The sequence below is a fragment of the Eleutherodactylus coqui genome, chromosome 13 (genome assembly GCF_035609145.1).
Source record: "Eleutherodactylus coqui strain aEleCoq1 chromosome 13, aEleCoq1.hap1, whole genome shotgun sequence".
NCBI lineage: Eukaryota > Metazoa > Chordata > Amphibia > Anura > Eleutherodactylidae > Eleutherodactylus > Eleutherodactylus coqui.
This window is the reverse complement of record NC_089849.1, coordinates 48,175,912-48,200,695: the sequence shown is the minus strand read 5'-3', so window position 1 is coordinate 48,200,695 and position 24,784 is coordinate 48,175,912. Positions and strand designations below refer to the sequence as shown.

The window sequence follows — 24,784 nt, the reverse complement described above, 5'->3', positions numbered from 1 at the left end:
AAAGATGCTCGGCGCTGAATAAAAGGTATTATTAATTTGTTGCTGATTGAGATGAAGACATTGGCTAAGACAAAAGTCTGATTCAACTTTTGTTTCACGCTTTCATCCATCACCATTGCTAAAAGGACAACATCCTCAGTGACCCAAGGACAGTGTTATGCTGGAAAGCTGAGGTTTTTCATCAGACGCCAGTGGAAGCCTAAAGGTAATGAGCACTTCTAGTACTGATGTTTTTGTTTCCACATGTCTGCTGGCTGAAGCCCAACTTTATTCAAAACCAAAAAAGCATACACTGACTGGGGTTTACCCTAATATTCTACTCCTAACCAAATTCATGCTCATCGGAATTTGGGGGTAACTTGGCATGGGCATTAATGGGTGATTGCTGGTGATAGTTTCCCTCTTTGACAAAATATTGTTATATACTGATATTTTTGATCCTTTTGGCCCATGCTCCTCATATTTCCAGAACACCGTGAACCCATGTGAATGAGACACTGGTAAATTGGATATTGAGGTATCTGCACTTTCCTAAATATTTAGGTTTTTCATAGAGTTGAATGTTGAGATGTTATGCCAAAGTTGTTGGTCTGTTATTGATGCCAAACTTAAAGGGGTATTCCCATCTCAGACTTTTATGGCCTATCCACAGGATATCTGTAGTTATCTCTAGTTTTACTTCCCACTACCCCAGGGTCAGTTGTACAAGGGGGTCGAGATTACAGAGCCTAAAAATGACTAATAAGATATTCACCAGATCTGACACAAAGGATTCTCTTCTTCAATAGAAAACATATGTAATCAATTAATAGTTTTCTAGGCTGTATAGGAGGCAATTTGTCGGTGTAAGGTCTTTGGCTATGTTATTGAAGAACAACAGGTAGATAAAATACTCAACATTGGAGATACGTAGGCAGGTGTAGAAAAAATGCTAAAAGTAAGAATGCTCTCAAAAATAGTAGTGTTCCGTTTTTTGTCAATTAACAAAATGCAAAGTGCAGGAACAAGAGAGAAATCTAAATCCAATCAATATTTGGTGTGACGATCCTTTACCTTCAAAATCAGTATCAATTCTTCTGGGAACACTTGCACGCAGTTTCTGAAGGAACTCGGCAGGGAGGTTGTTCCAAACATCTTAGAGAACTAACCGCATATCTTCAGTGGATGTCGGCTTGTCCAAATCCTTCTGTCTCTTCATATATAACAGACTTGAGGATGTTGACACCAGGGCTCTGTGGGGTCATATCAGCACTTCCAGGACTCCTTGTTCTTTTTTACTCTGAAGACAGTTCTTAATAACATTGGCTGGACGTTTGGGGTCGTTGTCCTGCTGCAGAAAAGTCAATGAGACGCCTTCAGTTCTTACTTTTCAGCATTTTTTCTACACGTGCCTAAAGTTTTTGCACAGTACTGTGTATGGAAATATTATACATGCAGAATTTTTTTTTTCTACACATAATACACCTCTTCTATCAAAATGAATGTAAGTTTGTAAAATGAGAAAGTCCAGGGAAGAAATATTATGTTTTTGTAGAGCTAAAGGACAATGGGTAGACAGATTAAGTAGTAGTCAGCTGTTCACCGTCGGGATTAGCATAAAGAAGAGAAGCAGTAACAATGAACCTTATAGAAAGAATTAGTAGGATATCTAGTGTTGAGTATTGAGATTTGCATGTGTGGATGGAAAGTAGAAGTATGCAAAATTGGGATTTAGGGGGATGGTCTGAAGATGCCTAGGGCAATTAAATAATTCAATGACCACTCAAAATGTATATCATGCCGAACAAGGGTGAGCCTTGAAAACCAAAACATCCCCTGCCTCTGTTTTTCTATACAACAGACATAATGCAGAGTAAATTATCACAGATTCTGCGGGGTTATGGAACTGTTTCATACATTAGTGAATGTGCAAGTATAATAGGTATGGAAATATAATTAGTAATGTTAGGGTAAGGAATCATCTGAAGATATATTGTAAGTTGGCGAATACAAAATAACAAATCAGGGATATTTATAAAAATCTTCAGAATGGAGCTTAGAAGAATGTGAGACATTTGCATTGGAATCATTGGGCAATGGGGATCTTCATTTGTACACATTAGGTTTTCTAACTTTTTATCAAATTTAAGACCATACAATGGAAATATCTCCTAATATACGTATAGGGGTTGTACCTGTCATGCAGACACCCCAGATGTGGCTCAGTCCCAAAGTGTATGGCAGCAGGTGGCTATGCATGTGCACCACCACTCCATTCACTTCAGTGGGACTTCTGGATATAGTCAACTCAGCCATCTCCAGCGGTCCCAATGATGTGAATGGAGTAGTGGTGCGCATGTGTGCCCGCCTTCTACCATTTACTTTAGGACTGTGTAGGGGCTGGGGTATCAGCGGGAAAGGTAAAATCTGTTGTGAGACAAGCCTTTTAAGGCTACTCAGTGGACGAACCTTAAACCAAAAATCAGATGATTTTCTACTAAGTTAAATTATCAGAAACCTTTTATATGATCATCTCAACACTACTGAAAGCTATTGGTATGGCCTCTATCAACAGTACTGCACAAGTAATGACTAAGGCTAGTTTCACACAGGCGATCGCGATTATGCAGCGAGAAAATTGCTGCAAAATTGCATTTATGTTCCCGCGATTTTTGAGCGTCAGTGATGCCTTTTTTGGAGAACTATCTTCCATCGCATCTCTGTCGCCCGCGATAAAATCGCGTAATTTTTTTTTGATAAGTCAATAGGATTTTCTAATGTTAAAATTGCATTGCAACGGGTGTTTGTTGCGTTGCTATGCGATAAAAGGAAGCCTCCATAGGGAAACATGGGTGATAAAAAAAAATTTAAAAAAAAAAAATCGCACATCACAGAAAGATAGAGCCTGCCATGATTTTTTGTTCTCTCAACATCGCATCAGTGAAAACATCACAGTTGGGAAGGAATCCATTGTAAATCAGTGGTTCCTAATCTGCTTTTTTACTGGCTATTGAATCAAACGAAAATAGCACATTTTTTTTGCTCCTGTGAAACCACCCTAAGAAATAGAACCCTAATTACAAAAAAGTTGGAATGCTGTGTAAAATGGAAATGAATGTAAAGTGAACTAGAATGCAATCATTTGGAAATCTCATATAACCATAATTTATTCACAATACATTATAGAACACATATCAGAAGGTAAAAATTAGACATTTTTCCATTTCAATTTCAAAAACTTAACTAATTTAGAAACTTATGGCAGCAACACATCTCAAAAAAGTTGAGTCAGGGTTAACAAAAGGCTCGAAAAGTGTGACTAATGAAAAACATCAGGAGGGTCAAGTCTCTACGTCACATGACTGAGAGCATGTTAGAGAGGCAGTCTCTCTCAGAAGCAAAGATGGTCAGAAGTTCAACAATCTGAAAAACGGCATCTGAAAATTGTGGAACAATTACAGAAAAATGTTCCTCAACGTAAAAGTGTGAAAGGTTTGAATATTCCAGCATCTACAGGAGATAATATCATTAAAAGATTGAGAGAATCTAGAGAAATTCATATGCAGAAAGGACAAGACCGATGGGAAATATTGGATACTCGAGGTCTATGGCCCTCAGACGGGACTGCATTAAAAACAGGCATGATTCTGTAATGCAAATACAGATGCTCCCCTACTTGCGAACAGGTTCTGTTCCAGGAGCCTGTTCGCAAGTCCAAACAAACGTTTGTATGGAGCAGGATCCCAGGTGGATCCCGCTCCATACAATGTCGGGTGCAGGCTGTTCTTACAGTGGACACCCGACAGCTGCAGTTCCGATGAGCTGCGCCGCTCGTCGGAACTGTTAACACTTTAAATACTGCTGTCAGAGCGGTATCTAAAGTGTTAACAGTTCGGATGAGTGGCGCAGCTCGTTGGAACTGCTGCCACCGGGTGCCAGCTGTAAGAAAAAGCCGGCACCTGACGTTCAGGGGGCCCGTACAGTGTCCCGCGATAAGTTCGCGGAACGCTATGCAGTTGCTAGGCAGCCTGGGGCCTTCTGAAAGGCCCCAGGGCTGCCTATGCAAAGTGCCTATCAAGCGCACAGCTTGATAGGCGCTCTGGCTTTAATACTATATCTTTCTAGCAACTGGAGCTTTGCTTTTCTGATATAGAGCTCCAAGTCTCCTGCATAGCCATAATTTTAAAAGACATCTGCAGTCACCACTAGAGGGAGCTCAACGCATACTCTTTATATATTCATCTAAACAATAAAGCAGTATGCAGTTATCTCCCTCTAGTGGTGACTGCAGCCAGCTGGAATGTTTGATTTTTTAAATCTATATCTATACAAGGGATTTACAAAAGCGTTTCTCAATGTCAGTCCTCAATTACCCCCAATAGGTCATAATTTGAGGATATCCTATAGAAAAATAACATCTGTGGCAATTTCTGAGGCAGTGATAATTACAATACCTGTGCAATTCTAAAGAAATCCTGAAACTATAACCTGTTGGAAATACCCGAGGATGAAAGTCGGAAAAAAAACCACTGATTTGCCATATGCCTTAGGGCAAAAACACATGAGCAAAATCATGTGTGGTTTTTAATCTTTGGGTTTGGATGCACTTTTAACTGCACTGTATGATTGTACTCTTAGTAGGGCTTTGAACAATGGGTTGTGTAAAGCAAACCCCATTTGCACACCAGTTTTTATATGGAATTTTCCAACTTATAATTTTGCCTCTAGGAGAACATTTTATAGCTTGTTTATGTAAAGGAGCAGTTCCTGTTGAGAATAGCAGCAATCTCAGTAATTGGTGTAATTACCCATACTTATGTTTAGGATTATTACATAGAAGGATTATATGACAGCATGCTCTGACCAGCCAAACTATTTACGAAGATGTTAAAATCTTACAAGGTGTATACTTATTATGAAATTGCCTATAATTTCATTTTTACACAATTTTGTACTTAATCTGTACATAACTGTGTACAAGCGGACAGAGGAAAACAAATTCATAAATAGCATATCTAGGAGTCAGCAAATCATCAAAAAAATAAGTCATCAGTCATGGGCTGGAATATAAAATTATTCTATACTATGGCATTGGTGTAACGGTGTCATATCAATGCAAAATTAACTAGCTCCATGGCACATATATTAAGCTGCATCAATCAGTGTTTCTGAAGAAGGAGGTACCTGACCTCCTTTGTGAGGGGCACTTTCTGCTCCTTAAAGAGGAATTCCAGTTATGGGATGAATTATCAGGTTTTCATTTATCCGCTGGATGGGTGAAAACTGATAGACAGATGGGCGTCTGACTTTTGGCACTCCCACTGATCCCAAGAACAGGAGTCCTGTTTCCCCTGTCATTTGCAATGGAGGTGCCGGATATAGCCAAGTACAAAGTGCTCAAGTGGTGAAGGAGATAGCAGAGGTAACTGCTGAACCACTCATTGTAATCTTTGAAAATTCCTGGAGAACAGAAGTCCAAGAAGATTAGAAAAGGGCAAATGTTGTCCCTATCTTCAAACAAGGAAAGAAGGTGGACCCAGGAAACTAAAGACTTGTGAGGCTGATAACTATAAATATTTTTTAACAAAGTATGAAACAGCATGTATGAAAGTACTTGGATGAGAATAGAGTAATTTTCTCTGAACCTGCTCCAGTTTGTCTATGTCCTTTTTAAAGTGGGGTGCCCAGAACTGGACAAAGTATTCCAGATGAGGTCTGACTAAGGGTTCCTGCACACTTGCAATTTTCTTGCGCGTTTTTTTCATGCGATATCGCTGTGTTTTTTTCACGCGATTGTCAATGTGACTTTCTAATGTTAAAAACGCATCGCAAGTTGGTGCTTTGCAATTTTTGTGCGATGTATTTTTAACAGAGATGAGCGAGCACCAAAATGCTCGTTACTCAAGCCGTGCTTTTTGTAATGCCCAAGAGCTCGTTTCGAGTAATGAACCCCATTGAAGTCAATGGGAGCCTCGAGCATCTCTCAATGAAGCCGCGGCAGCTGCCGGTGGCTCCATTGAAGACAATGGTCTGCCAGCACCCCTGAATTGTTTTTCATGGAAAGGCTTTACATATAAGCCCTTCCCTGAAAAACAATAACTTTAGTGTAAAAAAAAAATTTTTTAAACGTACCTCTCCGCCGCTGCCGTGTCCCCCGCGGGCATGCAGAACACATCTGCCGCATGCAGCAGATGTTTCCTTCATCCCTCTAGTAAAAATAATTCCCTGCTGCTGCACCTGCCACATCTGTGACAGATGCAGCAGAGGAATTCTTCAATTCCCTACCGCAGCTGTCACACATGACAGTTGCGGTAGTGGATCCTGCTGTCGGCTCCCTGCCATTGGATTTCAGGGAAGGGCTTTAAATATAAGCCCTTGCTTAAAAAAAACTGTAAAAGTAGTGTGAAAAACAAAAAAATACGTACTCACCTCCCTTCAGCTGCCGGGACTCAGCCGCGTCTTCTCTCCGCTGTACCTGGCTCTGTAGTGCTGATCTATCTGCTGAAAGAGCTGATTGTGAAATCACAGGCAGCTCTCGCTGAATGAATGACAGTACGAGTACTTTCGAGTATGCTAATGCTCGAATGAGCATCAAGCTCGGACGAGCATGCTCCCTCACCTCTAGTTTTTAACACTAAAAAGTCTCATTGGCAATCCTGTTAAAAAAAACGCAGCGATATAGCGTGAAAAATGCGCCAGAAAAACGCAAGTGTGCAGGAGCCCTTAGTCAGACCTTATCTGGAATACTGGAGCAGGTTCAGAGAAAAACTACCAGAATGGGGAGCGGTCTGCAAATCATGTCCTATGAGGAACAGTTAAAGGATCTGGGAATGTTTAGCTTGCAAAAACAGAAGGCTGAGAGGAGACTTAATAGCTGTCTACAAATATCTGAAGGGTGGTCACACTGCAGAGGGATCAGCGCTATTCTCATTTGTACAAGGAAAGACTAGAAGCAATGGGATGAAACTGAAAAGGGAGGAGATACAGATTAGATATTAGAAAAAACTTTCTGACAGTGGGGGGGATCAATGAGTGGAACAGGTTAGCACGGGAGGTGGTGAGTTCTCTTTCAGTGGAAGTCTAAAAACAGAGGCTGGACAAATATCTGTCTGGGATGATTTAATGAATCCTGCATTGAACAGGGGGTTGGACCCGATGACTCTGGATGTCCCTTTCAACTCTATGATTCTGCTAATCTATTTCTATCAGCCCCACTGAAAAGGAATGGAGCGGCAGTACACAAATGCAATCTGCCCTCCATTCAATGACATTAGAGAACCAACCAGGAAGTGAGGAGGACAGGGGAAACAGGATCCCCGTTTTTTGGATTTGTGAGGGTTCCAGTGGTCAAACTGATCTATCAGTTTGCACCTACCCAGTGGATGGTGAAAACTTGAAAATTCATCCTGTAACTAGAATACCTTTTTAAGGTAGAATCTTTGGTGCACTATGATTTAAAACCCCTCTGAGCTCTGCAGAATAGCTGAAATTGCTCACCTACTGGAGGGTCATCAAATGCTGTAGAGAAGTATTTGCCCCCTTCCTTCATTCTTTATTTGTTACACTCATTGATTTATGACCTCTAAAAAAAGAAGTATTGTTAAAGGCTGAAAAAAGAGTTCTCATATGGTAAAAAGAAAACTCAGTCTTGGGGTGCTAGACAGTATGGTCATCGCTAGTAAATGCAGATAATCATGCTTATATGATCTTGAAATAAATGCATGTCAAATGCATGAAAATCCATTTTTTGAACATTATATAAGTTTCATTATCTCTTTTCTGATGGTGAGTGACCATAATGCCTATCTATCCCCCTTTCCCCAGTAGATGAATTTTCTTTTAACCACATCACAGCTATGATTACCTATCATTATAATTGTATAGGTTTTTTTGACTCCGATATATGAATTGATAGATTTTGTAAAAGGTTTGATTAACTACGTCATTCCACTTCATTATGGAGAGAGTACAAGGAACAGGGACTAGGCCCGACTTTGTGACACTTGACTTCTCATTTTCTAACTGCACACCACTAAGAAATATCTATCAGCCATAGCTGTCCACATAACAGCTTTTTTTGAGGAAGAGGCATGTAGCCTCGAAACATGTTATATATGCTAGTTGTTTCCAAATTTGCCTCTATGCCCTCTCTTGTGGAACGGCATCACCTGAGCCGGCAACACTTTAGCCAATTAGTTGGCAACATCACTCTACCTTCTCCTGGAATCAATATCTCTTTAATTAGGGGTGCACCACTTTTTTGGCTCTAGTTTTTCATTGTACTTCATTGGCATTGTAACACATGAACTGGTTTTTGGGCTTCATCCATATTGCGCTCAGAACTCCATTTGAAGGATTCATCCCAGGACTCCTGGATGGCTGAAAAAGGTGCCCAGATGGAACCCTGGGTGGCTCCATATTCTGCTATTAGTAAAACAAAGACCAATGCTGCAAGCTCTGGACTCTGTTTATTCAGGTTTCCATTCGATTCTGACATTTTGGCTGGACAGAATAGTGTAGTCTGGGTTCGAAATGTAGTATGAATATAGCTTTATATATCTCCATTGGTTTTTTATCGTATTCTATTACTTTATTACACAGAACAGAATCCAAATTATGGGAACTTGAGGATATGTGCAGTAAAAAAATTTCTTCTTTATTATAAACTGTGCATATTAAAATCACACATACAGAGGACGCGTTTCAACCCACTTGGGGTCTTGATCACATCTCCCAAAACATTACCAAAACCATTCCTTAAATAACAAGTGTAATTAAAAACAATACATCACCTGATTTTTAACCCTTTATGTACTTCAATTCATTCTTAAAGGTTATTTGTCCCATTCCCTCCGGACAAACACTATCTTTATATGTAATATACATTTTTTTTCCCCACGGATACTTAACTTAGGATTCAGCACGATGAGTCAATATATAGCACATAATACATATATAATGATACAGGTAGATAGAATGGTTATATCTATAGTTAGCATGGAAGCAATTATTTATGATAATATATTTACGGACCATAGATGTAGCTATCATACCACCTCATTTATAATATATACATTAAAAAAAAATTTTGTTTGCTTAATAAATGGGTGAGGCAAGTCTTTTTGCATTACAGAGGGTGGGTTACCCTCTCTAATACATCACTATCGGGGCATATAATCAGAGGTTGAGAAAAGCAGATACCGCTTTGACCCAAAAACAGTGGAATGTCAAAGTGACTCATACTCTACTTGTATAAAATGTTATGGCTGTAAAGTAAGAAAAATAATCATTTTATAATTATTTCAACCCACACCCATGTCGCCAAACCAGACAGAGTGGTAATATAATCATAGTGGTTTCATTATGTAGGTGACTTATCAATATAAAATAAGCACAATCTGTTTTACTGTTAAAGTGAACCTACGCCTTTTAATTCACTTTAAAGAGGTTTTCTGGGACTCTAATATTGATGACCTATGTCGTATATTAGCCTTTTACTCCCCACTTCTACACGAGCCAACCTAAACAACCAATCACCGTGAATCAGGCAACCCAAATAACCAATCACCATGAATCAGACAACTCACATAACCAATCATCGTGAATCAGGCAACCCAAATAACCAATCCCTGGGAATGAGTAAATCCAAACAACCAATCAGGTTGCGAATGGTGTGAATTTGGGGAGTAATATAGATATATGCACTCTGAATTGAGTTCAAGGCTGACCTATGCGGAAGCCAATAACGAAGCATAGATAAAGCAGTTGTGAAAGGGTTAACATGATCACCACATAGACCACTTTCTATTAGGACCTATGTAATAGATCATAATAGGACTATGCTAGCACATATAAAAATAACAGCACATGCCGCTAGATGCATGTTTCTAAGCCAAGTATCTAACTATATGACATTACAGTACTGTCGCAAATTTTGCCATGCGACTCAGGCTACAAGATATGAAGCGGACACCAGAGCTCCTAGAATTGAAAACTTTTATTTCAACAGCCAAATTGAAATGGAAGATAGTTATGTGATATAGAAAACAGAGCACAAATAAACTGTTACCATACTATAGATAATCCTGACTAACAGCTAAATCTAATAATAGTGGTTGTTAGTGTAATGGACCAATGGCTATATTTCCCTCTTAGTGTACACAGATTACACAATCAGCAATACGCACGAAAACGGAAGAATTAAAGTTCACCACAATTAAGAAAGGTAACAAACTATAGAGCTTAATGCTCACAGTCTATCATAGTTCATGAAACCTGTTCTGCAACGGGCAGATTGCGTGGGAAATTGTAACAACAATTCTGTAATGCAAACGTCAAATGGTCCCAGGCTAGTTCAGGCTAGCAATCAAAATCCTAATACGCGGCCGGATGCTTAGTCCCAATGAAATAGCATCAGTCCAGCATCTCTAACAGCAGACCTGCTAAGTCTATAGAAGTTTGCTTTAAGTGCACACACTGTCCATTGTTTCATGAGGCCACTCTCACTTACAGTCCCATTGCAGGAGTACTCCTGGTTCCAATCCGGCTGTCCTGTAACCACTCTGTTGCTATCTCCATTTGTTTTCATTCATCTGGCTCTTAATGTTGGTTCCACCAACAAATGCCCTACAGCAGCAGCAGCTCTTCTCAATTCCACTCACTTTGGGCGCTCTGCAGATCGTTGTACTTGATACCCAGTCAGTTCTTCAGCTGTCCCCTTCTGAAGGCTATCACACCCAAATCTCAGACAGTTGATGCAGCAGGACTATTTTCTGTTTACTGGATGCTCATACACTCTGTGCACTTTACAATCATTGCACAGTCGTGTCTCTTCCCTTGGGTACCTCTCTGTCACTGGATGCAATTCATTCACTGTGCAGCCCCAGTGACTTTATGCTTGTTGTACAGCAACAAATGCCCTTTTATCGGTTGGATAGTGGGAATTCCTGGTTTTCGCACTCGGCCAAATTGTCGCATCTCCGCACATCACCAAGGCAACCCACTTTCCTTTCAGGTAAACCCCTTACAGTAAATCTATGCCTATGATTATACACTGTGCTGCATCTATTAAAGCATAGTCTGAAAAGATCGGGAGTACTTCTACAAACATGGTGGTACTCCTCGGGGTAAGCATTTCACAGTTTGAGAACCTAATGAGACCATACAACTCATACAACTTCAATAGCTGTCATCCATCAGCTATGTCTCCCAATCTTCGGTTTGGCTGAGCATACCTGTATTCTCACTAGGGAGAGAAAATATGCCGCTGCCAGACACATGTTTTCTCCCTTGAGAACTGTAACAAGCATTTTAAATTCTACATGCCTGAACCTTTTGTTCCCCAACATCTCAAATCAACATTGAATGAATATCTTATACATAATAGATGGTCAGCTTGATACCACCAAAATCATCAGGTTCAATAAACCATATAGCCTAATGTGCATGACCACCTGCAGTTTTGGTCTCCATCTTTTACTAATAGTAGCATATTCTTCCATCCAGGGCTCCATCTGAACACCATTTTCAGCTATACAGACCGGACCTCCGATCAGGGTTTAAAATGCTATTAGATGGAGTCTGAATGGAGCAGCAGTTGACAATGTACCCTGCCATGTGGTATTGATGGAAACAGTGGCAGTCTTCTTCCTTTAGGTCTGATATCATCAACCTTCTCCCTACCATTTCTGCTGGGTCCACACCCTAACCTCTCCTTCTTATCCTGTTCTAGGCACTATCCCAATTTACTCTAACTCTCCCCTCTACATATAGCCAATTTGAGGGTCAGTTTTACAGAAAATGTGGCCCTAGGTAACAAGCAAAGTAGGGAACCCCACTTCATTTATTTAGAAAGTTCTTGTAATTTCATCTGACATAATATCACCATATAGTGCCAAAATAATAGTCTACCATGTGCCCTTATAAAGCACCCAAATGATATGCAATTTTCAAAAGTATCCATAAGCGCAGGCATAGCCAGCCTTAGCTACCTGTGTGTTCACACAAGGAGCTGGCCGCCAGCTTACGGGGAGGGGGTGGCAGAACCAGTTGGATGTAGGCTGGAGCTGATCACCTCCTACAGGTTTGCCTGGTCAGATGATCTTCCTGCTCTTTACAGTAACATGTTGTGCAGTTTCATGATTTAGCTTCCTCCTGGCTTCGTCTCCTCCCATCTAACATATCAAGGTGCTGTTGTCAACTCACCAATGGAACCCATGTAACATGATTGCTGAGCTCTGCTACTGCATTTATATTATAAAACTTGGTTCTCGAGTATTTATATTGTGAGCTTATTATGTATTTATATTATGAGCTTGATATTGGTGCTGTATTTATGTCATGAGCTTTGTTCTGGTGTTGTATTTATGTACTGCTGTTGTTTCTTGTGCTGTATTGATGTTGTAAGCTTGGTTCTAGTGCTCTATTTATGATATGAGCTTGTTTCTAGCGCCAAATTCATGTACTGAGCTTGGCTCTGGTGCTGTTTTCATGTACTGAGCTTGGTCCTGCCACAGTACTTATTCACTGAGCTGTTCTAGTGTGGGTTAGCTGCTATCTTGCTATCTGCACAGAGTGCCTATCAAATATATAGTTTTATTCATATGATGGGGAAAGAGGGCTTGGCAAAAAAAAAAGAAAACACTCTAGGTGTTATCTATGCTAAGGCTGGCAATGAGAACAGATAACCATGCATAGGAAATTAAGAAATAACTTTGATATTTTACGCCAACTACACCCAAGAGCTGTTTATCTCTTGGGTGGAGACTGTCAAACTAATTAGCTGTTCTGGTTTCTTTTGTTTATTTCTAATCCAGTGATTTGGTTGAAACAATTTATCAAATGTGCTGCATCATGAATTATTTATCTTTATGCTAAATCTGCATATATAACTTTTGGTGAATATATGGTTAAAGTAATGTGAGCACTTCAGTATCTTCCAGAACTCATTTCCATTTTGAATGGGCAAAGACAGTGCATGCTCTGCCACCCCCATTGAGAACAGCTAAAGCAACCCCCTTATACTCAAGACCAATATCAGCCCAATCTTCTGAAGCTAAAGGGGTTTTAATCCCCTATGGGAATAAATCTACAGCATTAGAAAAAATATGCATCTTATTTTAAATTCCTCAATAAGATGTAAGTGAACAAAAGCATGCATTGTCTACACCCAGTCTTAAAAAAAAAACCTGTCTTGAGCATATCCATAAAATGTGTTTGGGGACAAAATTGTGTCCCAGGACAGAATGGGGTGTATATTACCCGCAGTCGTTCTTCCTTGTAGTCCCACTGATTCACCAGTTCCAGGTCCCTTTCAGCCATACAAGATGCCCACACAAACTTCAGACTACCTAATCCCCAACAGTGCATTGGTAGTGTTAGACTCCCAATATACTATACCTGCTCTTTGATTGGCCAGAATTGAACATATGATCAGCAATGACCAATCAGAGAGCAGTGCACAGTTTGAATTAGGTAGTTAGGAAATTGCTGCAGCCATCTTGGGAGGTGGTAATCAGGGCCCGAAACAGGAAGATGGTTCAGAGGGGTGGCAGAGGACAACTACAGGTAATATGCTCCCCCCCATCTTACAGCTATGTGAAATTTATTATTGTTGCATTGCTTCTTAAAAGGGTTTTTTCAGCTTTAGAGGGGTTGTTCAAATATGCAGAACCATTGCTTGAATGCAGGGAACAGAGCGAAAAGCTGATTGCCCATGGACCCATCTCGGAAGCCTCAGAAATCAGCAGATTTTACACTGTGGCCATCCAAGCATTTCTGCTGCAGGGAAAATATAGTTTTAAAGGATGGTCATTCGATGAATTTGCATCCTGTAATACCAGAAGGATGTAATTCAAATGGATGGTTTATTGATTGAATTTGTGTTAAAGGGGTTGTCCCATAGAACTATGCTATGTTCTATGCACAGAATAGGAGAAAGGTATCTGATTGATAAAGGTACAACTGCAGGGATCTCCGTCGATCACAAGAATGAGGGTCCCGATGTACTCGAATTAATGGAGTGGTGGTCATGAATACACATTAATTCCCCATTCATTTTAGTAGGACTGCCATAAAAAGCTGAGTCTTCTGTAATATAAATACCATATATTTGTACACTATCCTGTTAAAGGGGTTGTCCCGCGCCAAAACGGTTTTTTTTTTTTTTAAACCCCCCCCCCCCCCCGTTCGGCGCGAGACAACCCCGATGCAGGGGTTAAAAAAACACACCGGGTAGTACTTACCCGAATCCCGGCGGTCCGGCGTCTTCATACTCACCTGCTGAAGATGGCCGCCGGGGTCTGCTCCCTCCGTGGACCGCAGCTCTTCTGTGCGGTCCATTGCCGATTCCAGCCTCCTGATTGGCTGGAATCGGCACGTGACGGGGCGGAGCTACACGGAGCCGGCATTCTGCACGAGCGGCCCCATTGAAGACAGCAGAAGACCCGGACTGCGCAAGCGCGGCTAATTTGTCCATCGGAGGGCGAAAATTAGTCGGCTCCATGGGAACGAGGACGCCAGCAACGGAGCAGGTAAGTATAAAACTTTTTATAACTTCTGTATGGCTCATAATTAATGCACAATGTACATTACAAAGTGCATTAATATGGCCATACAGAAGTGTATAGACCCACTTGCTGCCGCGGGACAACCCCTTTAAGTAATAGATGTATAACTTTGTTTAGCGTCATAGTGGGATAGGTGAATTGTTATGTCATCACTATAGATAAAGTAATCGCTTCATGTTTGTTTTCTGTTTTTGTAGGTGTTTTAGCACAATATAATCATGGCAGATAATAAACCAACCCGGGAAAATAAACCAACCGTGGATAATAAACCAACCCGGGAATGTACGTTTCCATGTATTAATGAGCAGCTGGCAGGAGAATTTAAGCTGGTCAGTGGCCAGGCAATCGGCAAGGATGTGGTTCTGAATCTAATACTCACAAACCTGACAACTGAAAAAAAGCAGGTAAATGCTGAGATCAGAGCATGCTCAGTCCTGTACACCAAGAAGGAAGTCAATGAACTCCTCAAAGAAAGCAAGGCTGTCACTCTGGAAGCCTGTAAAGGTAATTATCATCAAGAACTTTATCCATGTGAATTATGGAAGAGGAAGCCACCTCTGCTAGAAGAGGGGTTAAAAAGCCTCTGCCAACCTAAAATTCAAGCAGCTGAGTCATGCCGATTCCTATTCTCACCTGTAAAGTTTTACAAAAGGTAGACACACCCCTAACCGAACATAGGAGACATTGACAAATCTTTGGTTCGTGAAAAGTTGTCAAACATAATTGGTCCTTGTCCAAAAATTTACACACGCATGTATTTATGTACAGATGTAATGGAGCCGAGTTTGCCATTTGACCCTCCTCTTATGTTTATATAGACTATCAGTGGAATTTACCAGTCCTGAAGCTCCTGTATTTATCATTGACAGTCTAATATTTATCCACAACCACTTCTTGAAATGCCCAATATGTGTTAGAAAGAGATTACTGTCAAAAGAGAAACTGTCATAGAGAAATGTCAAACGTTTTAGTGCTGAGACCCCTGCTGCTCCTTGAGGTGAGGGGTCTGCAGCGCTCACTCCAGTGCTGTGCCACTTCGACTGTCATTGTTGCCTGTCGACTCATCTTGGCTACTGAAGATGGATGTATAGATACATCTCAGTGGCTGCAGCCCCTTCATTTTAGCTATTAGCAGGGGGGCTTGGCACCTGGACTCCCATGGATTAAAACTTTTGACATGTTGCTCTGACATGTCAAAAGTTTTTGAAAGTGCTGTTAAACTTTAAAGAATTTAGTGCACCCCAGGCATTGTTGGCTTATTGCTATGGTGGACAACAGGGAAACCTACAGATGATTAAGGGCTCATGTCCACGGGGAAAATAAGAATTAAAATCCGCAGCGGATTTTAACTCTTCTCCCGCGCGCGGATCCGCACCCCATAGGGATGCATTGACCACCCGCGGGGTAGATAAATACCCGCGGATCGTCAATAAAAGTGATTTTTAAAAAAATGGAGCATGAAAAAATCTGGACCATGCTCCATTTTCATGCGGGTCTCCTGCGGGCTTCTATTGAAGCCTATGGAAGCCGTCCGGATCCGCGGGACACAAAAATCATATTTTACTTACACGCTCCGGTTCTTCTCTTCGGCGCCGCGCCATCTTCTCTCAGTCGCGGCCGGATCATTTTGCCTCCGCCCGGCGCATGTGCGGGGCACGTCACCGACGTCATCACGCACATCCGCCGAGCCAAAGAATGAAGATCCGGCCGCGAAGAGAGAAGATGACGCCGCCGCGAAGAGAAGAAACGGAGCGGATGGGAGGTAAGTTTATTCTCATTTATTTGTATTTTCAGCGCTCATGTCCGTGGGGCAGGAGGGACCCGCTGCAGATTCTACATGTAGAATCCGTAGCGGGCCCGATTTTCCCCGTGGACATGAGGCCTAAAAGAAAGAAATGGGCGCTGGAAAGGCACTGCTTTGACTGCTTTAGGTTCTGCATAGTATTTTCCATATAGACATATGGAAAAGGCCAAGGAGAGCTGAAAGCAGACAAATGGACATACCACTTTCCTAGTACTCCTGCAACTTTCTTTCAGTGGTTTTCAATTAGGTACAATTGTGTATTTCCATGTGAAGAACTGTGGAAAAAGAACAAAACTGTAATACAATAGGTGATCATGTTGCCCCTGTATCAAAAGGGCACTAGGCTTTTGCAATGTGTATCCTGTGGGTAGCACAGACTGGGTACAACTTCAGTCTTTGAATTTTCATTTTACTACTTTGCTGTCTTTATTCAGGGACAGAAATCCCGGTGGTTATAACCTACGCTGTGTATGAAAATTTGATGACCCCCGATAACTCAATCGAGTTTACAGCCGCATGCTCCTGTGATCCATATGATGGAATGCTGATTGTCCAAACAAATGTTGTCCTGGATAACCCGAAATTTGAAATTAAGGTAAAACGTTTAACTTTAGAATCTCCGCATTAGAGGCTCCATCAAAAATACAGAAAAATGAAGCTATTTATTCTGGCAAGATGACAGACAGAAAGCTGACGAACCCCAAAATAATCAGTGGTGTCTATCAGGTGCCCTTCGGGTTCATAATGTGACAGATCCATCTAGGCTTACATTCCAGTTTTCTATTACTATGACAAAACTGGAAAATAGAATGTCTTATGCAGATGTGAAAAATGCCTTTTCTCGCAATGCAAGTACATACATGATATTACTGTAAGGGCTCCCACCCACTTGCGTTAGCGCTTTGCATTTTTATAACGCTGAGACAGAGCGCTAAAACTTTCTAGTTTGAAACAAATGAGTTGTAGTGTGGCTATGCGCATTTGCGATTTTTTTTTCGCAGTGCGGGTGCGATTTTTTATCGATTGCGACTGCCCTATATTAGTGCGATGTCCGACTTTTCCCTCGCCCATGCAAGTCAATGGGTGCTGTAAAAACGCATCGCACATCGCAGAATCACATGCGCGACTGCGTTGCAATGCGATACTGGGATTTTTCTCTCAGGCAAGGAGGAGGGGAAGGGTACAGCAGTCAGTGTCAAAAACGCTGCGATAAAAAAACGCAGGACAGCCACAATACATAGAGCTTTGCGATGCGAGTTAAGTGGGGGAAAAAATCGCAGCGCAGTCGCAAAAAAATCGCCAGTTGGCAACTGCGATATCACAGCGATTTTAAAAACGCACTATCGCCCTCGCAAGTGGGTGGGAGCCCTGAATGTCAACTATTGAGCACTAATTCATGGTTTTTATATGAAAATCCAGGCAAAATAATCTGTTGTCAGAGATACAATTGTGACACTGTTACACCACTGACTTCTAGAGTGACAGGAGAAATAATGAAGGAAAGTTAACCGTTGGTTTGAGTTTCTGGCAGAAAACTGCCCCAAAAATATTGCAAATCATCATATGTGCCAAAATTGCACAGAAAAATTCACTTTTAGGCCTCATGTCCACTGGCAAAATCGAATTGCCGATTCCGCTGCAGATTTTCGCTGTGGAATCCGCATTCAATTTTGCCCATAGGGATTCATTGGCCATCCGGCGGCAATTAAATTGTAATTTAGACTCGCGGATGGCATTTTAATGGATTTGCATTTTCTCCCGCACGTGAGAGAAAACGCAGCATGATCCATTTTCTGCGGGTCTCCCGCAGGCTTCCATAGAAACCGGTGGAAGCCATTTGGTCCCGCGGTACACCCGCAGCTGAATTTCTGCTCTCCAGCGCGGGATCGCGGGAGAGCAGGAGTTCAAAAAGAAAAAAGAGTGCCGAGCGCATCCGCCGGGCAGAGAGAAAAAAGATCCGGCCACGACGGACAGGAACCCGCAGCGTCCGGACAGGTAAGAAAAATCTATTTTCAGGCCTCATGTCCCCGGGAAAGGAGGGTCCCGCTGCGGGATTCTGCATGGAGAATGGCCCGAATTTCCTAGTGGACATGAGGCCTTAGTGTTGCACTTACCAAAAGTTGAGACAAGGGTGTGGCTTACTGTAAGGGACAAAGCCTACATTTTAAGACAGATTTATTAATACTAAAGTCAAATACATTTTTAGGAAGTAAAAGCCCCTCTTACAGAAACAAGGGAGTGGCAGGAGAGATGTATACTGAGCCTTAACTTAATTTATAGCTTAGCACTACATTACAGCTGTTATTATATCTCTCACTATTTCAATAAATTCCCCACCACCTAATAATGAAATGACTCTGCTCATTCAATGCAAGTCTGCACAGCAAAGCTAAAAGGTGAGTTACAAAACCACAGTTTTCAATGCAATGATAAAGCAAATGAGTAATTGTCCATTTTCAAGGTACATGGCAGAGAATAGAGTTGTCTTAGTCTGGGCAGAACACCCACCAGAATAGTAAAAGTTTCGGTTTGGATCACTGTCCCAAAATTTTGGAAGCTGAAGATTTTTGAGCATTTTTACTGCAATCCCACTATTGTACACTAGGACATGCTTCTCTACATTTCTATACGATTCATGTCAATGACAGAAATGTTGGCAGAGCAAATCTACATTCAATTCTCCCATAACTAGGGTGCCCTAAATAGCAATAGTGCACATCTGCATTTCCAAACGACCTGGCACCGCTTCAGCTGCCACAGCTCAGAGGCAGTAAGTAAATATATTCCTGGTTGTCTCGATGGTAAATACTGGCTTTGCTTTTATAACTACACTAACAAGAATTTAATTATGGCTTAAAAGTAGGACTCCACCATTCTACCCTAAGGGCTCCTCACGGCCATATGACAGCTGCTAACAACCCCCTTAAATATATATTAACCTGTAATGTTATCATAGTTAATGATTTAGGCTGCAATCTGAGGGATGTTTGATGATCTGTACAACATCCTGGACCTGTCGGCAGCGAGCCAGGGTAAACAGTGTTCGTTCACACGAAAGAACATCAGGATCTCTCCATAGTTTTCCTGTATTGATAATACTAATCATAGGCTTTGCCAATAGCTACATTGGTGACAAAAGAAACCTGTTATCCCAGTAAGGGTGCGTTAAGACGCAACGATTGTCGTTTAAAAAAATCGTTCAAACGAGTGAAAAAAACGATAATCGTTCAGCCTAAACGTGAGCCAACGACTGAATGATGAACGAGAATTGTTTGCTTTTCACTCGTTGTTCATATTACGCACACATAAAAATCGTTGGCTCGTTCACTTCTCGTTCAATATTAAACAGCACTTGTTCAGTCCTTCTCAGTCACTTATACAGCCAATATGAAGGACTGAACAATGCTCTTTGGAACGAGCCAACGATGTGTCTGCCTGTCTAAACAGGATGCACGAGAGTGAACTAGATAGCGGTGACGTCACTCGCTGGTTCATGCGAGCATCGGCTTGTCTAAAAGGACCCTGTGGATCTGTCCGAAGAGTTACTCTCATGTTGGTTTCATGTTTTTCTTTTTTTTTCATAGCCAAAGAGTAAAGCCTGCGTGAACAAACCAGCTGAGGTAGAGATCATCTTCACCAACCCGCTTAACAGAGAAATCACCAATATAGTAGTGACTGCAGAAGGCAGCGGACTGCTCAAAAATCCAGTTTCAGTGAAGTAAGTGGTAGACTGGAATTACCTCTGAAGCCTTCTTTATGGCCCCCACACACCAAGGTATTTGGGGCTGTGTATTCTCCAGGTTAATCGACAGACGGTGCTACATTAGAAGCCCGGTGTGGGTCTCCCATGTCAGGGGAGCAGGTGCTCCGCGGTTGGATGACAGCTGAGCACACAACCCCATTATACCCTATGAGGTTATGCACATCATCGTTTTTTTCCGATGATCCGCGAAAAAAACTAATAGCATGTCCCATTCCGGTCCTTCTTATGAATGCGAAATACAACATGCCAATGTATGTCAATGTGCCGAGTCTGCATATATTGGACGATAAACATTTGGAACTCACATTACGGCTAGTGTGTACTACTGATATTATTATACAGTAGCCAAGCCTGTTGGGTCACCTTCTTTGCAATACTTCTTTCAAGAAGTTGAAAAGTCCTAGGATCTTATCCATGAGTCTTCACAGCGAGTAACTAAAGACAAAACATGCAAAATTCCCACTCATGTAATTTGGAACGGTAACGCAGCACCAATATCCGGCTATGAGCCCGTAGGGTCTTCTTTTATATGGAGGCACACAGAGGTTCTTTCACATGGATTGCATGAGAATCCACAAAAAACATACTCAAGGGACATAGCAGACACTGGCAAGTCATTTGCCCAAGATACTGAGTTCCGAAGAGGGTGCTTCCAAGCCACACCATTCATGTATGGCAATAGCTGTTAGATTCAAGAGCCTACATACCATAGAGGCACTCTATGTGACTGCTATGGGGTCCTTGGAGAGAGCGGGCTCCATCCTTTTGCTACTGAGTAGCGAGGATATATGCTGGACCTTGCTCCAAAGAGGAAGCGTCTGTCTTGTTAACAAACAAGGTGGTAGAGTCATTTTAAAGCGCATGGAATGGGAAACAAATACCCAGCTCTCCTGTCCTCGCTGACCAAATTGGAAACCATAATGGAAGGCCCATTAGAGATGAGCGAGCACCCAAATGCTCGGGTCCGCGTTATTTGAGTCGATCTTTTCATAAAATTCGAGAGCTATACTCGAGTAACGAACACCATTGACTACAATGGGAGACTCGAGCATTTTTGTATGTGGGACGCTGGGTCCCGAGCATGTTTTTTTTTTTTTTCTTGGTTTGTGTCTCTCTCTCTCTCTCTCTTCTCCTTGCTGCCAGACAAAAAAAATTTCAAATGACGCACGCTGCATCGCGGCGAGGAGGGGCCAAAACAGGAACATCACAGCAGGGAGGAGCCAAAAGCTGGGGCGGGGTCAAACATGATTTGATGCTCGCTCGAGTAACGAGCACCATCGAGTACACTAATACTCGAACGAGCATCAAGCTCGACAGAGTACGTTCGCTCAACTTTAATCGTCATCTCTTCTAGGTATACCAGTGGTTAGATTGTTGGTGTCTGGCTACTGGGATTCCCACTAATATGTAAAATGTGGGGAACCCTTCAGTCTCAAAGTAAAAACACATACTGATTTGTACAGCATTGGGTGCTTCTTGCAGTCATCAATATTGGGTCATTGTAGAAAGTTCCTGTGTATACCCTACTAATTTAGTTGCCCCATTGTCAATGTTGTTGGCTGCTAGGGAGCATCTGAAGCAGTTTTAGGTTTTCAAAAAGAATTATCCATGAAAGGTAATAAGTTGAGTTTTGAAAGTCTATTAAAAATTGCAGCACGGAAATTTTTGCAGCTGGGTGCCACTCACCATCATGTCAGAAGATGGCAGTGTTGTCATAGATATAAAGAAGGGGAACCGTCACCTCTGATTCTTCAAAATGTGATTGTTCCCAGCAAGAGAAACCACGTAATCTTGTAGATATGATACCTTTTAATGGCTAACAAAAATACATGATGTTACAGCAAATCTCCGAACCAACGCAGGGTTCTTCTTCAGGCTTAAATGGAATAGATCTGAAGAGGCATGAATATTTATACACACTTATAACATACATACTTATGACAAGGTACAGATATGGAAGTGATTGGTTCGCACTTAAAAGGAATACTGCAACAGCAAACAAACTTGTTTTGTCTAGGCACTGATAGCGGAGAGAAAGTTTTATAGTCCCTAAATTACTGTTGGGGGGGGGGGGGTGGAAGGTCCGCAGGCTAGAAATGCTGCAAGAGGTACACAAACATTTTTAACTAAACACTGATAAGGGAGTGAAAGTTTATGGTCCCAGAATTACTGTTGATGGGGGTCTTATCTGTGCAATAAATGTCTCACACTTCCCATTCACGCATAAATCCTCCCTTATCAGTGTTTAGTTAAAAATGTTTGTGTACCTCTTGTAGCAATTCTAGCCTGACGATCTTCCACCATTTTTGTTAGCCATTAAAAGTTATCATATCTACAAGATTACTTGGTTTCTCTTACTGGGAACAATCACATTTTGCTCTACTGGCTAACACGGTACCAAACGTTTGTTTTTATTATAACCAATCTGATTCTTCCACATGTTGAAACTTACAGGATTAAATAGGTTTTTCCATTCTCAGGATAGTTCATTGGCCAGGTATGCTAATTGGGAATTTGTCCGATCAGGTTAGCGGGCGCAAGCTGTCAGCATCACTATAAATAGTGGCTGTCACTTGTAACTATAGGCTGGGGTCTCATTGAAATCAATGCGAGTTGTGCTTGCAATTACAAGCTTCTGCCACTAAAAAGGAAGAGGAGGAAAAGTACAACAAACACTCATTGGCACCCAGTTACATGAAATGGGGCTGAGGTCATGACGTCAACCCGACTCCACTTTCTGCTTACAACTAGTGTAACAACCGAAACAATAAGTCTCTAGATCCATATCCTAAGAAGTTCTGCCCAGTGTGGATTGAAGCAGAACTATTAATCCTGGACCTCAGATGCTCAAGGGCTCATGCCATGGTTATATTACAGCTCTATACACGTTCTAAGTTGTACCATGACATATGGTGTGCTCCGTCGGATGCCGAATTAAGAAGATATTCTTCACTAAAAGCTTTATCAGTTGTACTGCATAGAGTCACCATAAAGGCAGCGAATGGACTACATATGACTTGGAGCCATAAAGCATTCCATGTGCGCCATACATGTGAGTTGTGATGTGCATGGAGTCAAGGACTCTCTCTGATGCCCACACCTCATGAGTAGGGAGTATCAAATCTAAACTTCTGAGTTCTCATAAGATATTAGTTGCTAAAACATTGCGGCTTTTTCATTTATTGTGTTCCTTCTGCATTTACATGTGAATTAATATGAACGTATATTGCTTTTTTTTAGGACAAACCTAGTGGTGAAGCCACATGCAACCATTAGAATTCCCTTAACAATATACCCATACAAGGATGGCACCAAGCATCTGATGGTGGATTTTACATGTAACAAGTTCCAGAATGCCAAAGGATATCTGGAGATAATTGTTTGCCATACCGCATAGTTTATTCATAACTATTACACGTTGAACACTGCTAGTTAATTTATAATTTACTCTGTATGTAAGCAGGTTTCCACACATTATGTAGAGCACCATCACTTCCCATTCAGGCAGTGCATGTCTTATCACAGTACACTTGTGTTCCCAGATAGTAGGACAATTCCCAGGATGCAATTTAGTAAAGTTTCCACTATGTTGCCAAAATCACTATGGGTATGTTTTGTAGACTGGTTACCGGATTCTATCAACTTCATTAGGGTCGCATGCTGTCATGCAACAGAAAAACCCTCTACTGCTTTTACTATTTAATCACGACCATTTATAAACTACATACATTGAGGAAAAACCAACATTTATTTTAATAGGACTATTATATGCAAATGCAAGATGGAAAAATTCATCTATAATGCCACCTATTGGAAGGTAGTTAACCTATAAGTCAGTCAGACGCTACATCTGACATACATGTACATCAGTTGTGCGCGGACTTTGTATAGAGTCGAGCCCCATCCATACACAGCTGGTATTGGGTGTCTTTGACAGCTGACACCCAGCTACACCAATCTTGAACAGAGTTTTTTCTGATCACAGCTGTTAATCACTTAAATGCCACTGCTAATTGTGACAACGGTATTAAAATGGCCCGATAGGCTTCTAGAAGTTCTGAACAGCCCACCTGTAATGAGATCACAGGATGCCATTTTGGTGTTATAGCACTCAGGGGCATTGTGAAGGCCCTGAGAGCTGCCATGAATGTTTGCCTATTAAGTAATGCCTGTGGCATGTTTAAATGCAATGCCTGTAAAAATATAGTATATTGCAATTAGAGATGAGCGAGCATGCTCAGATAAGGCAGTTACTCGAGCGAGCCTCACTCTTCTCAAGTAACTGCATTCTCATCCGAGCAGGCTCGGGGGGGGGAGGGGTGTGCGAGGAGCCGCGGGGGGGAAGAGAGAGATCTCTCTCACTCTCCCCCTGCTGTGCCACGCCACCCCCCCCCCCCCCCCCGAGCCTGCAGTTACTCGAGAAGAGTAATGCTCGCTCGAGTAACTGCCTTATCCAAGTGTGCTCACTCATCTCTAATTGCAATACTATAGATTGCAGTCTACTGCATAGGCATTTAAACTATTGCAAGTTCAAGTTTTCTTGAATGTTTTTTTAAAAAGTAAAAATAAGTGAAAAACGTTTTTAAATAATTAAAAATGTAATACATCTTAAAAGCTCTAAAATGTTTTTCCTATATTTCTAATTTTAAAAAAATTACTGCCTGCATAAAA

At 41.5% G+C, this 24,784-nt stretch overlaps 1 protein-coding gene across 1 annotated transcript; it reads left to right on the top strand.

Moving 5' to 3' along the window:
• LOC136588468 (protein-glutamine gamma-glutamyltransferase E-like) lies at positions 1-24,382 on the top strand. The gene is made up of 5 exons (XM_066587691.1): positions 1-205; positions 14,744-15,050; positions 16,785-16,945; positions 19,935-20,068; positions 23,354-24,382. The coding sequence occupies exons 2-5, from the start codon at positions 14,765-14,767 to the stop codon at positions 23,508-23,510; spliced, it is 738 nt and encodes a 245-aa protein (XP_066443788.1). The 5' UTR covers positions 1-205; positions 14,744-14,764; the 3' UTR covers positions 23,511-24,382.
• The last annotated feature ends 402 nt before the right edge of the window (positions 24,383-24,784 follow it).